At 37.8% G+C, this 15,040-nt stretch overlaps 1 protein-coding gene across 15 annotated transcripts in view; it reads left to right on the forward strand.

The window, feature by feature from the left end:
* PIKFYVE (phosphoinositide kinase, FYVE-type zinc finger containing) overlaps window positions 1-15,040 on the forward strand; it is an 82,187-nt gene that overhangs the window by 20,293 nt on the left and 46,854 nt on the right. For 12 of the 15 annotated variants that reach the window (XM_025278133.3, XM_025278131.3, XM_025278129.3 and 9 more), the window contains 5 exons: window positions 4,469-4,607; window positions 5,882-6,039; window positions 8,777-8,888; window positions 9,836-9,983; window positions 10,536-10,703. In XM_025278133.3, the coding sequence (XP_025133918.1) occupies window positions 4,469-4,607; window positions 5,882-6,039; window positions 8,777-8,888; window positions 9,836-9,983; window positions 10,536-10,703 (725 nt within the window). Of the gene's footprint in view, window positions 1-4,468; window positions 4,608-5,881; window positions 6,040-8,776; window positions 8,889-9,835; window positions 9,984-10,535; window positions 10,704-12,331; window positions 13,243-15,040 lie in introns of those variants that run through there. The other 3 variants (XM_044937707.2, XM_044937708.2, XM_044937710.2) reach the window with 2 other exon arrangements.

Genomic DNA, 15,040 nt, shown 5'->3' on the forward strand with positions numbered 1-15,040 from the left:
AACTGCTCATTTCCTTTTCAACCTGCTAGAATTTTACTAACATCCACACCTCCCCCTGAAAACACTTTGAGTTATTACGAAGTTAATTGGTGAGTAAGTTGTTATAAACCCAAAGGAATAGGCATCTGACTCACCATGGTTTATCATACATTCAGTTTATTCTTTCAGCAAGTGCTTAATAAGTGCCTGCAAATTAGGTATTTGTAGTACAGCAGTAAATACAGTTATTAATGTGCCATCCCTCGTAAGGTGCACCTCATTTGCTAATGTGATTCTAGTTGTCTTTCTAGTAAGAATGAGTTTGCATCGATTCATCCAAATCAGAGCGCCTACTCTGTACAGGGTATTGTCCTCAGTTAGCTTTATACACTTTATTAATGTCTGGGAGCTTAGGTTTATGAGATACCTGGGCTGGGGTAAGGTTGAAGTCTGTAAATATGGAATAATGCAGGAACAGGTTTATGTTGGGAGGGGACAATGGCACCCCACTCCAGTACTCTTGCCTGGAGAATCCCATGGATGGAGGAGCCTGGTTGGCTACAGTCTATGGGGTTGCGAAGGGTTGGATAGGACTGAGCGACTTCACTTTCACGCACTGGAGAAGGAAATAGCAACCCACTCCAGTATTCTTGCCTGGAGAATCCCAGGGATGGAGGAGCATGGTGGGCTGCTGTCTCTGGGGTCACACAGAGTTGGACACGACTGACGACTGACGCGACTTAGCAGCAGCAGCAGCAGCAGCAGCAGTGAATCAAAAGTTTAAAGCACACAAAAGCATAAGGACTAGGGGTGGAGGATGGAATTTTAAAGAGTGTGCTCAGTGAAGACCTCACAGAGAGGGTGATGTCTGAGCAAAGACTTGAGGATGTGGGGTAGTAAACCATGCGGACATTTTATAGAGCAGTTTACCAAGCAGACAGGGAACAGCTAAGTTCCCCAGAGGAAACATGCCCAGCAGGGAGTAACTGGGAGCCCTGTGTACCAGGAGTAAAACCTGTTTCTGTTCATTGTAAGGATTTGGCATTTAATCAGTGAGTGGGAAGCTGTTATAGAGCTTCATTTTTTATTTATTTTTAGAAAGTTTTATACTTGCAAAAGAGTTGCAAGAAATAGAGTGGAATAAGTTTTCATACATTCTTCATTAAGATTCACTAATTTACATTTTGCCCATTTACTTTTTTTTTTTTTTCCTGGACTGTTTGAGAGTAAGTTGCAGATATCATCATCTTTTACTTAAAAAAAAGCTTATAAACTTCATTTTGTGGAGCAGTGTAGGTTCACAGCAGAATTGATTGGAAAGTGCAGAGAGTTCCCATATAGCCCCTCCCCACAACGTCTCACATTATAAATAAACATCCCACACTAGAGTGATATGTTGTTAAAGTTGATGAACCTACAATGACATCATTTTTACTCAAGTCTGTAGTTTGTTTTTGGTCTTGTATATTCTGTGGGTTTGAACAAATATGTAATGAAATATATTCACCACTGAAGTAGAGATCAGAATAGTTTCAGTGTTTTAAAAAATCCTCTGTGCTCTACTTATTGATCCCTTACTCCCCCCAACCCATGGCAGCCACACACCTTTTTATTGTCTTCATCGTTTTGCCTTTTCCAGAATGTTACATAGTTGGAATCATACAGTATATAGCCTTTTCAGATTGATTTCTTTCACTTGGCAATATGCATTTTAGTTTCTTCTGTGGTTTTTTTTGGCTTGATAGCTCATTTCTTTTTAGCATTGGAGAATAGTCCATTGTTTGGAACTACAGCAGTTTATTTATCCACTCACCTACTGAAGGACATCTTGGTTGTGTCCATGTTTTGGCAACGATGAATAAGGTTTCTATAAACATGTATATGCAAGTTTTAGTGGGGATATATTTTTCATTCATTTGGATAAATACTAAGGAGTGTGATTACTGGATCCTACAGTTAAGAGTATGTTTAGTTTTGTAAGAAACTGCTTTCCACAGTAGCTGTACCAACAATGAATGGGAGTTATGTTGTTCCCTATCCTTGCCAGTAGTTGGTGTCATCTGTATTCTGGATTTCAACCATTCTGATAGGTGTATAATGCTGACTCATTGTTTTAATGTGGGATTCCCTTATGACATGTGATGCTGAACATGTTTTCATATGCTCCCATCCTTGCTGTCTGTATACTTTCTTTGGTGAGGTGTCTGTCTAGGTCTTTGCCCTGCTTTTTAACTGAGTTGTTTTCTTATTGTTGAGTTTTTGGAGTTCTTTGTATGTTTTGGATAACTGCCCTTTTGTCAAAGAAATTTTTTGCAGTTGTTTTTTCCCAGTCTGTGGCTTGTCTTCTAATTCTTGATGTTGTCTTTTGCAGAGCATAAAAGACATATTTATGCTCATCATTTTTAATTGTAATGAAGTTAGCCTATCAGTTTTTTTATGGATGATGCTTTGGTGTTGTATCTAAAAAGTCATCTCAGTACCCAAGGCCATCTGGATTTTCTCCCATGTTATTTTCCAGGAGTTGGCTTTGCATTTTACATTTAGATCTGTGATTCATTTTGAGTTAATTTTTTAGAATGGTCTAGGTCTAAAAAGGTCTGTGTCTAGGTTAATATTTTTTTGCATGTGGAGGTCCAGTTGTTCTAGCACCATTTCTTGAAAAGACTATCTTTGCTCCATTAAACTGCCTTTGCTCCTTCATCAGAGATTAGTGACTGTGTTATGTGGATCTGTTTCTGGGCTCTGTATTTTGTTCCACTGATAGTGTTTGTCTGTCTTTCACTAATACCACATTGTCTTTGTTACTATAGCTTTATGGTAAGTCCTTAAGTTGGATGTGTCACTCCTCTGTTTGTTCCTTCCATATTACGCTGGCTGTTTTGGGCCTTTTGCCTCAACACATAAACCTTAGAATCAGTTTTTCATTATCCACAGAACAGCTTGCTAGCATTTTGACTGAGATTGTATTGAATCCATAGATCAGGTTGAGAAGTACTAATATCATGACAATACTGAGTTTTCTTATCCATGAACAATGACTTTTTCTCCATATACTTAGTTCCTTGATATCTTTCATCAAAGTTTTGTAGTTTTCTTCTTTCAGATCTTGTACATATTTAGATTTATACTTGAGTATTTTGTTTTGGGGAATGCTGATGTAAATGATAGTGTGTTTTAATTTTTAATTTCATTTGTTCATTGCTGGTATAGGAAAGTGACTGACTTTTGTATATTAATCTTGCATCTTGCAACCTTGTTATAATTTTGTGAGTCTTTTGGTTGATCTTTTCAGATTTTTACATAGATGGTCATCTGTGAAGAGAGACAGTTTTAATTCTTTTTTCCCATTCTGTATTCCTTTATTACATTTTCTTATTGCATTAGCTTATGCTCCCAGTATGATTCTGAAAATAAATGTTAAGAGAGGACATTCTTGCTTGTTCCTGCCTGAGCAGTTGAAAAGACAGAGTTGCCATTTATTGATATGGAGAAGACAAGGAGGAAGAGTTTAGTTTTAGACATGTTGAATTTGAGATACCTCTAGACATCCAACTGAGATATCAGATAGTTGGATGTATAAATCTAGAGTTCAGGACAGGTATTCAAGTCAGAGACATAAACTTGTGTGGTGTTGTCTTGTGAATCATATTTAAAACTATGAACCTGTGTGAGAACATCAAGAGAGTAAGTGTGGAAAGTGAGGAAGTAAGGACCAAGGACCGAGATTGGGGAAATGAAGGGGAACCAGAAAAGGAGACTGGGAAGGAGGGATGAGTGATACGGTCAGAGGAAGCCAAGAGAATAGGTTGTCTTAGTAGCCAAGAGAAGAAAGTATTTCAAAGAAGAGGGAGTTATCCTGCTGCTCTGTCAAGTGAGGAGTGAAGACTTGACTGTGAACAATAAATATTGGTATAGGCAGCTTCAGTGGGTTGTTCAGGATTCTAGAGAGAGTGAAAGAAGAATTGGGGATGAGTTTTGTTGTACTGAAGCAGGGGAATGCAGCAGAGGAATGCAAAATCAAGATAGTGTTTTAAAAGATGGGATAAATTACAGTATTCCTTTTGGTATGTGTAGGAATGCAGAGATAGCTACATTTGGACTGATGCTTTATATTCATCAGTTCAAAAAGAAAACACCCTAATTTTCATCATTTTAAGAAGAGTTTGTACCTATTTTGTTTGGGATATTAACTGCTATATGCACTACAAATATAATTTTTTCTTACAGTCCTCTCGTAATGACTTCCTTTTAAACTTAGCTTGAAATAATTACAGGCTAACATAGAAGTTGGAAATAATAGTGCAGAGAATTCCTGGATACTCTTCCAGCTTTCCCAGTAATAGTGTCATACATAACCATCATAACTACTTTTAAAAGTGCCCCTAACATTGGCAAGTAAGCATTTATTTAAAAATGAACTTTCACTGTAATTCTCTCTGTCGATGAACAATTTACAACTGTGTTTTCACTTTCTGTTTTCAATTTTCAGATCAGCCAGCATTACTAATCTGTCACTGGATCGATCTGCATCTCCAATGGTACCATCATACGAGACGTCTGTCAGTCCCCAGGCTAACCGAACGTATGTTCGGACAGAGACCACTGAGGATGAACGCAAAATTCTTCTGGTACCAGTCCAGTATCTTTGAGCCGTTGCAAGTTTTGAGCATGAAGAATGTTTTGTCTCATTGATTTTTTTTTTTTTTTTAAGGCAAATGAAATTGAAATAGCCAGTTAGCATATTAATTAAATAGAGGAACTAATTTGCTTAAGTTTTTATTAGGCTCACCTGAAATTGGTCAAGCAGCCCATGCTCGTATGCTGCATTAATATTTTCTTGACCACTATAAAGATCAGAATTCAGGTGCCTCTGTAATTCTAGAGCTTAACTTTGAGTTATATCCCAGATTGCTGCTTAAACTTTGGAATATGTTTCTCATACATGTGGAATACTTTTTAGACATTTAATATTATATGTTTAAGTAGGTAGTAATCAGTTTATTGAATTTATCTCTGTAAACTACTGTGTTCAATCATAAGAGTGACTCAAAGAAATGGAAGATATGGTTTCACTCCTTAGGTTTATAATTCAGAAAGTAAAAATGAGGTCAATGAGCAGGTCTGTGATAGTAAAAGAAGTAATACTTTAGTAGTAAAAAAAAAATAGAGCGCTAGTAGTGGAGAAGTTGGGAAAGGCTTTAAACTGAAAGGCTTGCACTGGATCTTGAAGGATTGAATGGATTTGGGTGGGCAGTGAAGGAAGAAAATCTTATTTAAAGTGTGGGGGAAGGTATAGAGGTGAGAATAAGCCTGGCATTTTCCATGGACTGAATTAGAGTTTATGATTTGGGAGAGGTTTGGAAGGATGTTAAGTTTGATTCTGTGGGCAATGAGAATGGAAAGTTATTTGGGGCTACTTGGTGGAAGGTGGTGAATTCAGTCTTTGTCAGTTTTAGATTAGAACCTGTAGATGCTGAGCAGTGTTGAAGTGTTCTTGAGCAGGGAGTAATTCCCTGATGAAAGTTGGGTATAGGTGAAAGTCTGATGAAGTGAAAGCTACAGAAACAGTTACTGTAGGGTAACGTGATTGTTCCCTTCTTATTCGTTCTGTCTCCAAAGAGGAATGTGAAATTTTCTTTTCAGATAATCAGGAGACTGATAATATATTGAAAAAAATTACTTGGGATAGTTTTTCCCCAAGAGAAAAAGTTGTTTGGAATTAGATGAGCTGAGTACAAATTGTTCTCCATGCATGTGTCATTTCTATTAAATCATGTAAGTTAGCTCTGACAAAGAAATCTGAATTGAGTTTCCTTTCATGAGTCTAAAAGTCACAGGAGGAAACCTGAAAGTGTATAGTATCTTTCTCAGGAGTAATTGCTTGCTTATAATGTGATTTCAGGACAGTGTTCAGTTAAAAGACCTATGGAAGAAAATCTGCCATCACAGCAGTGGAATGGAGTTTCAGGATCACCGCTACTGGCTGAGAACACACCCCAATTGCATTGTAGGAAAGGAGTTAGTCAACTGGTTAATCCGAAATGGACACATTGCTACAAGGTAATGGGTCTTAAGAAAAATGTATGAATTTATTTTTAATGACATGTCATAAAGGGAACAGCTTTCTTTGTGAGTAGGATGCTGTTTGATTTCTGCGTTTGGTGTTTGGGGTGTTAGTTACTCAACCCTCCTCCCTTCTGTGTTGGAATCAGTAGATGCAAGGAGCCAAATGGGGGTCACAGTTTACCTTATTTATTAAAAGCAGAAATGTGCAGTAGTTCCCAAAACTCAGAGCTCTGCAGTTAAGCAGGATTGGGGAATATAGCTAGAACCTAAGGCCGCAGTCGGAGAAGGCAGTGGCACCCCACTCCAGTACTCTTGCCTGGAAAATCCCATGGACGGAGGAGCCTTGGTGGGCTGCCGTCCGTGGGGTTGCTAAGAGTCGGACGCGACTGAGCGACTTCACTTTCACTTTTCACTTTCATGCATTGGAGAAGGAAATGGCAACACACTCCCGTGTTCTTGCCTGGAGAATCCCAGGGACGGGGGAGCCTGATGGGCTGCCTGATGGGTTGCACAGAGTTGGACATGACTGAAGCGACTTAGCAGCAGCAGCAGCAAGGCCACAGTGGATTCTCCTGTTTCTGCTCCCTAATGTGGACTTTCAACCTGTCTTCAGAACTGGGTCCATTAGCCACACCTAGAGTGTGCTAGCTGGCCTCACAAATCATTTGTGTGAAAGCACCAGACAGGTCCTGTTGCCTTTCAGGGTGGTGTGTCGCTTTGCTTTTCTGCTTGTTTAGAGTAGCTACTCCTCCTCCCATAGGAAGAAACAAGTATGTGGAAGAGAACAAACAGCTGTAAACAGTGAAGCTCTGGCTTCCAGTTTGGATTGTATCTTTTTTTAACTTTATGCCCTCTGTGAAGTTATTCAGTCTGTTTGAGACTTGACCTCTCAGCTCCAATGAGAAAAATATGAAAATATGATCCTGTGAAGAAGCTGTGAAAATGAAATAATATGGACTAAATTTTTTGATAAATTATAAAATGCCATATAAATCCAATGTGTTAGTGTCTATTTCATGTATATATATGTGTGTGTGTGTATGTATAAATAGATTTTATACCTACATCTATAATATTTGGTATTATCTTCTTCTCAAAGACTGTAAGCTCCTTAAGGACAGGAGCCATACTGTTCTCAACAGTCTTTTTTATCCTCCTCTACTAAGTACAGGGGTGTGCTTGCACAGTTGCACTAATCTCACAAGAAGGCAATGGCAACCCACTCCAGTACTCTTGCCTGGAAAATCCCATGGATGGAGGAGCCTGGTAGGCTACAGTCCATGGGGTCGATAGGAGTCGGACATGACTGAGTGACTTCACTTTCACTTTCATGAATCAGAGAAGGAAATGGCAACCAACTCCAGTATTCTTGCCTGGAGAATCCCAGGGACGGGGAAGCCTGGTGGGCTGCTGTCTATGGGGTCGCACACAGTTGGACAAGACTGAAGCGACTTAGCAGCAGCAGCAGCACATGCTAGCAAAGTAATGCTCAAAATTCTCCAAGCCAGGCTTCAACAGTACATGAACTGTTCAAGCTGGATTTAGAAAAGGCAGAGGAACCAGAGATCAAATTGCCAATATCCGTTGGATCATCGAAAAAGCAAGAGAGTTCCAGAAAAACATCTACTTCTGCTTTGTTTACTACATCAAAGCTTTTGACTGTGTAGGTCACAACAAACTGTGAAAAATTCTTAGAGATGGGAATACCTGACCACCTGACCTGCCTCCTGAGAATTCTGTATGCAGGTCAAGAAGCCACAGTTAGAACTGGACATGGAACAACAGACTGGTTCCAAATCAGGAAAGGAGTATGTCAAGACTGTATATTGTCACTGTATTTAACTTATATGCAGAGTACATTGTGAGAAATGCCAGGCTGGATGAAGCACAAGCTAGAATCAAGATTGCTGGGAGAAATATCAATAACTTCAGATATGCAGATGGCACCACCCTTATGGCAGAAAGCAGAGAGGAGCTAAAGAGCCTCTTGAAGAAGGTGTAAGAGAGTGAAAAAGCTGGCTTAAAACTCAACATTGAAAAAGCTAAGATCAATGGATGTGAGAGTTGAATTATAAAGAAAGCTGAGCTCCGAAGAATTGATGGTTTTGAACTGTGGTGTTGGAGAAGACTCTTGAGAGTCCCTTGGACAGCAAGGGGATCCAACCAGTCCATCCTAAAGGAAATCAGTCCTGAATTTTCATCGAAAAGACTGGTGCTGAAGCTGAAACTCCAGTACTTTGGCTACCTGATGTGAAGAACTGACTCATTGAAAAAGACCTTGATTCTGGAAAAGATTGAAGGCGGCAGGAGAAGGGGATAACAGAAGATGAGATGGTTGGATGGCATCACTGACTCTATGGACATGAGTAGAGTGATCTCTGGGAGTTGGTGATGGACAGGGAAGCCTGGCGTGCTGCAGTCCATGGGGTCGCAAAGAGTTGGATATGACTGAGTGACTGAACTGAACTAATGATGCTTGCCTTGAGTACTTGTTGATGTTTGTGTAATTGAAATTAGGTCTTGTTGGGACTGCCTTCTCTGTAGGTTCTTCTTTACTATGGTACTTGAGAAAATCTTTTAAGTAAGCTTCAAATCTCTCTTGCTTTATCCCTCACCTATCCAAGGACTGTTTGAAGTTCCAACTCTGATTAGAATAGAAAATAAATTGTTTGTGTCTCATCTTGTAAAATTATTCTCTTAAAAGTTTTTGTTTTCTCTGGTCTTGATTCAGGGCACAGGCTATAGCAATTGGACAGGCAATGGTGGATGGACGTTGGCTGGATTGTGTCAGTCACCATGACCAGCTCTTCAGGGATGAGTATGCGCTGTACAGGCCGCTGCAGGTAGTGTTCAGTGGTACGGCTGATGAGAATACAGAGAGCTTCGTTACCAAGTCTTCCTCGTCATTGGGAATAAAAAGTAGTTGAGTTATCCAATGATACACTTTTCTAGTATGTTGTCCCTGCCATTTGAGGAAAGCTCTAACATTTTTACTTGGTTGGTAGTTGTGATGAAAAACCCTTTGAAATCCCAAACTTTTCAGTTTGTGCAGCTTTTCTTAAGCTTGACTTTGTAGTGTCATTTACCCTCAGTGGTTTTTAATTTTATTAAGTCTGTTTTTTTTAGGATTAAGAGGAAGTATATGTAATAAAATCATTAAGAAATTTAATGTTACTGTTGCAATAGATTTTGACTCCATAGCAGTATTAAATTGTATAACTGATAAAATGGTGAATATTCTTTTTCTTTTCTGTTTCTTTAGTTTGATTAGGAACATGGAAATCACGTACTTAGACGTTTTAAAAAACTTTAACATAAACTTTTTGTTTATATTAATTTGATAAAATAATATCCAGTAACACCTTTGTGAACTAAAGTTGGAAAATCATTGGGTAGAAAAGATGGATGATCCCAAAGACTGGTGGTGTTATGTCTGAAAATCTAACAGTTTTCCAAGTTGTGTCCTAGAATTGGCACAGGGTTATGATAAATTCTAAGCCATCTTCACTCTCAGGAATAAAAGAAATGAAACACTATAAAATCTGTATAATATGTTTGGTCATAATATGGTGCCTTTTAGCCTGCTGATTCGTGAATATTATAGTTGTAAGAGTGGAATTGCCAGTTATAATGCTGGCTTACAACTTAAAGTTTCTACTTATTTGCTTATTTAATATATTCAGTGGTTAGCCTTATACAAATATTAGGCTAGAATTTATTTGTAGTGTGACAGCCTCAACACTGTTGCCATTGTGGGTCAATTGCTTGGATTCTGTCTTGACTCTTTCAGAGTACAGAATTTTCCGAGACCCCTTCTCCGGACAGTGACTCGGTGAACTCCGTGGAAGGACACTCTGAGCCATCCTGGTTTAAAGACATCAAGTTTGATGACAGTGACACTGAGCAGATAGCTGAAGAAGGTGACGATAATTTGACTAGTGAGTTTCACTTTCTGACGTTTTAGTTTTTATGAATCATTAACGTGTATGTATGATAGAGTGTTTTTTTTTATTTAGTTGGAACAATCCTACTATTAAGTTTTATGGCTTCAGCTAAATGTAAAGAACATCTGATAGCAATCATTGTCCTAGATACAGTATTTTCTTAAGAAAGCAATTTGTTAAATCACTGGTGTTTTCAGATTTCGCTGTAGTCTTTAGTTTGCAGCAGCTTAAAAATAACTCTGAGCTAATAATATTGCAGTAGACAACTTTCTCACCTCTTTGCTATGATATCAGGCCTTCTCTCTGCAGAACCTCCAATATATTTCTTTATTTAAAAAATTCACTTTATATTTAACTGGTTCAAATTTTATTAAGTCTACACAGAAGTATCAATACATGAAAATACTGTATCCATTTTGGTATTGCACATTGGGCTTGTATATTAAAAAAAAAAAACATTTTTCTCCTTTCCTCCAATACCCTGATGAAACCCGTTTTTACTCCCCTCCTCTCCCTATATTTCTTTCCCCTCCCCAACACTAAAAGATTCTGCCAGTCCTAGCAAGCGCACATCAGTCAGCAGTTTCCAGTCCACAGTGGACAGTGACTCAGCCGCTTCCATCAGCCTGAACGTGGAGCTGGACAACGTGAACTTCCATATCAAGAAGCCCTCCAAGTACCCACATGTGCCCCCTCACCCTGCTGACCAAAAAGGTAGGAGGGAGTCACCACCTGGAATCTGAGCACAGGCTGGAGAGTTGGGCCGTGGATCTCATCCGGCCTGTCCTTCTTGCTTCCTCTGTCCCCGTGGCTGAGGGGATTTGCTGTGGGTTTTGGTCCACCCTTTCTCATTTTTCCCACACCTCTTCTCGATATGTTTTTTTTCTTTTTGGTTGGATATTTTTTTTCTTTTTGGTTGGTTCCAGTTCCTTTCATTTCTTGTTTCCTCCCTTAGTATCACCACACCCAGCTTAAAGCTTTTAGTCATTAAAGGGAACAGCATCTGACTGCTTTTCCCTTAGCATAATGTGCAACTTCCAAGGTGGCATTTCTTTGCATTATAACATGGATGTTCTGCTCTATTCATTTCTCTGTTTTCATTTAATATTTTAAAGCCTCTTTGCTTATGCTGTTATCCAGTAGCATAGTGTTTCACTAAACCTTTCCAGGTGCTTGAACTAGACTGGCGAAAAACATTCACACATTACAAAGCATCTTTATTACTCAAAATGCTTGTTGTGTACATGCTGTATTTGTAAAAAACTTTTCTTCTCTAATACAAAAAAAAATCATTCTTTTAGCTGTCCTATTTGAGGTTTCAGTCTACTGACTCAAAAATCTTAATTCAAATGACATTTGGTAGAAAAGGAAAAATAAGGTTAAGCCATTAGTAAAATTGACCATAGCAGTATACAGAAAAGAAATGCTTTTTTTTTTAAAAAAAAATAGATGATGAGGCTTACTTTGTTGGATATAATTAAAAGCCAGTTTAGGTTTAAGAAAAGGAGAGACCTGACTAGCACTGAACATGAGTGAGATACACCTCTTTATCAGAATCCTCAAAGCAGAAATTGGAAAAATGATGGTGAACATTGGGTGAGTAGGAAAGTGAAGCAGACTGGGCACTTGGGTGACAATTAACTGTAGATGGTGGTCATGTGGAGGATTTGGATTTTTGTCATATGAATGACAGATGTGGTTCAGAGGTGGCATGATCTGTCTTGATAGAGGTATCTATTCCCTGGATGTAGTTGCTGGCAATTTCATTGTGCTGCAAGTAGAGTTATAAAATACTTTTTTGACTTGCGGATGATTTCATCTCGTGGAAAGTTAAGGAGCTTTTGAAATCATGAAGAAAGTGAACTGACATCATGAAATTCATAATAGCAAAAAGTGAGCTGCTGAGCCCAGTTAAACATTTGCTTTAGGAAACCCAACTTCATAATCTTAGGAGAAGAATGAAATAGAAGGCCCCGTTGACGTTTTGACAGTGCACCCTCAAATCGCATCTCTAAGGAAAATGAAAGGGGATGCACTGACAGTTGGAAAATCTGTCACAACTCCACTGGCAATTTTCTGACCTCAACCTTTAAAAAAATTTTTTTTTCTACAAAAATCGTGAGAGCCTTCATATGAGGATCAGTCTGAAAGAGGGGTCAGTGCTTTTAAAAAAGTGGCAGGTTAGCAGAAGTCCAGACTGTACTGAAGACTGTAGGGAATGTCAAGGATATCTTGGAAAAGATTTTTAAAATGGTGATGCAAAGAAAGAAAAGTTAGGTCAGTTATTTGGGGAAGTTGATATAATATTAACTGAAGCTTTTTTTTTTTAAACTTCTGTCAAGATAAGAAAGAACACTCACTGCTAAGAAGAAGTGAAATCCAAGATACTGAGGAGATGGAGTGCCTGGTTGTTGTTGTTATTTTCCCCCCCTTCTAGTTTTATTGAGATATAATAGACAAAAAAGCAGTATATAATTTTAAGATGTACAGTATGGCTCAAACGGTAAAGTGTCTGCCTGCAATGTGGGCAACCCGAGTTCGATCCCTGGCTCGGGAAGATCCCCTGAAGAAGGAAATGGCAACCGACTCCAGTACTCTTGCCTGGAAAATTCCATGGACAGAGGAGCCTTGTAGGCAACAGTCCTTGGGGTCGCAAAGAGTCAGACACAACTGAATAACTTCACTTCTTCATCACAATATAAGTTTAGTGAACATCGATCATCTCACATAGATACAAGATTAAAGAAATAGAAAAAAATTTTTTCTTTATGGTGAGAACTCGTAGAATTTACTGTTAAAAATTTTCACATATGATATATACTTGTGTTGATTATTGTGTTATACATTACGTCCCTGGTATTGAAAGTTGGTACCTCTTCACTGCCTTCATCCAGTTCCCCTTCCCCCATGCCCTCCCTCTAGTAACCACCAATCTTATCTCTTTTTCTGAGTTTGTTTTTGAAGTATAATTGATCAACAGTGATTCCATCTTTCTATACATTTTGAAATGATTGCCAGTTCAGTACAATATGTCACCATATAAAGATACTACAGTTACTGAATATATTCCCCACATGATACATTTCATACCCATGACTTAGTTATTTTGCAACTGTAAGTTTGTACCCTTTCATCTCCCTCACCTATTTCTTCCCTTCTTCCACTCTCCTCCTCTCTGGCAACCACTTGTTTGGTCTCTGTATCTATAACTCTATTTCTGTTTTGTTTATTCATTTGTTTTGTTTTTAGACTCCACATATAAGGGAAATCATACAGTATTTGTATTTCTCTGACTTATTACACATAGCATAATACTCTCTAGGTGAACCTATGTTTTCACAAATAGCAAGATTTCATTCCTTTTTCATGGCTGAGTAATATTCCAGATTGAACCCAGGTGTCCTGCGTTGCAGGTGGATTCTTTACTATCTGAGCCACCAGGGAAGCCCGTATATGTGTATACACACACATACCAGAATAATTACCTTTTTTCTTAGTATTGATTTCAGAGAGCCTGTAATTTGAGGACTTTTACCCCTTAGTAAATGTTTCTGGCTTTCACACTTCTCTCTCGTTAGCTTTTAGCATAATAACAAGAATTATTTTTTTTTCTATTTTGTGAAGTTGAGACATAATAAATTGTTTTTTTCTACATTGTAATTAAGAGGAACACTGGTTACCAGAGAATAAAGTCATCAGAATGATCTAGTTCAGAAAATGAAAGAATAGTAGATTTCCCCTGCGTCTGGTTTTCATTTCTCTTAAATACAAATGAGAATGGGTGATTCTTACCTTTCCATTAAAATTAATGGTTACTAAAATTGTTAAATCTTTTCTTAGGGATCATTCTCTAGCTTTTAACACTGAGGAAATATGAATTTTTAACATTTGTTTAAGTATCTATGCTTAAAAAGATGCTCATGTTTTTTGTATTACATAAGCTAACTCATTTTCAGAAACTTGTAAAACTGACTGTGATCTTCTGGTTTGATTAATTTCTCACTATTTGTTATGGAGAGTTATGCAGTTAAAATATATTTTATTATGTGTTGGAAGCAGGATTCTGAACTGTTCTTGGAAAGTTAGCAAGTAGTACTTAGAAAAGAAAATGAAAAGCATGACTTCCTCAAACCCCTAGACCTAACTCCACATTTACAGGGAAACATGGGGATATAAGAGCAAGTTAAACAGCACCATGAGGAGACAATCCGTCTAATCCAGAATGTGACATTTGGCCTGAGTTCTTTCAAAATTCAATATCAGGAGAAAGAAAAAGATAGAAGGTCTACTTTAGATTAAGAGAAAATGAAGAGACTGTAATGTATGAACCTTAATGGATCCAGGTTTGAGGGGAAAAAAATTTATTAAAGCATTTTGGAAACATAAACTTGAATATGGACTAATATGATGATTAAAGAAATTGTCAGTTTTCTTAAGTGTGTAAATATTATGGTTCTAGAGACGAATGTTCTTATTTTTTTAAGAGATGCATGCTGAAGTATTAGTGGTAAAATGTCATGATACGTGTAACTTCAAATGGTCTGGGAAAAAAGCACACAGAGAAATCAGATATGGCAAGTCATTAACAATTGTTCAATCTCGGTGGAGGATATATAGGGTTTCCTGTATGTTTAAAGTTTTTTCATAATAAAATGGGGAAAATCCATTGCTTCTGAAATTTTATATATATATATACACACACACATATATATCCTTTAGACTGAAGAGTAAAGCTTCTAAAGCCTCTGTATATTAGTTGGATAAACAGGCATTGGCATTATTAATTTCTGTGAGGGAGGTGTAGAAATAAAGTATAATATCTGTTTTCACTGGTCCACATACTTGATTATATTGTATTTGGCATGGCACACTTGAACTTGCTAAATTTTTTTCTCTCTGCTTTTTTGTTTTGAAGGATGAGTGTATTGGCTTTTGAAGCCCTTTTGTTTATAAATGAGATCTACTTGAAAAGAATTTTGTGGATCACCTTTACCTTAAAGACTTAAAATGCATTGTGGTTAAATTTGCACGGTAGAAAGAACCTCATTTGA

The sequence above is a fragment of the Bubalus bubalis genome, chromosome 2 (genome assembly GCF_019923935.1).
Source record: "Bubalus bubalis isolate 160015118507 breed Murrah chromosome 2, NDDB_SH_1, whole genome shotgun sequence".
Taxonomy (NCBI): Eukaryota; Metazoa; Chordata; class Mammalia; order Artiodactyla; family Bovidae; genus Bubalus; species Bubalus bubalis.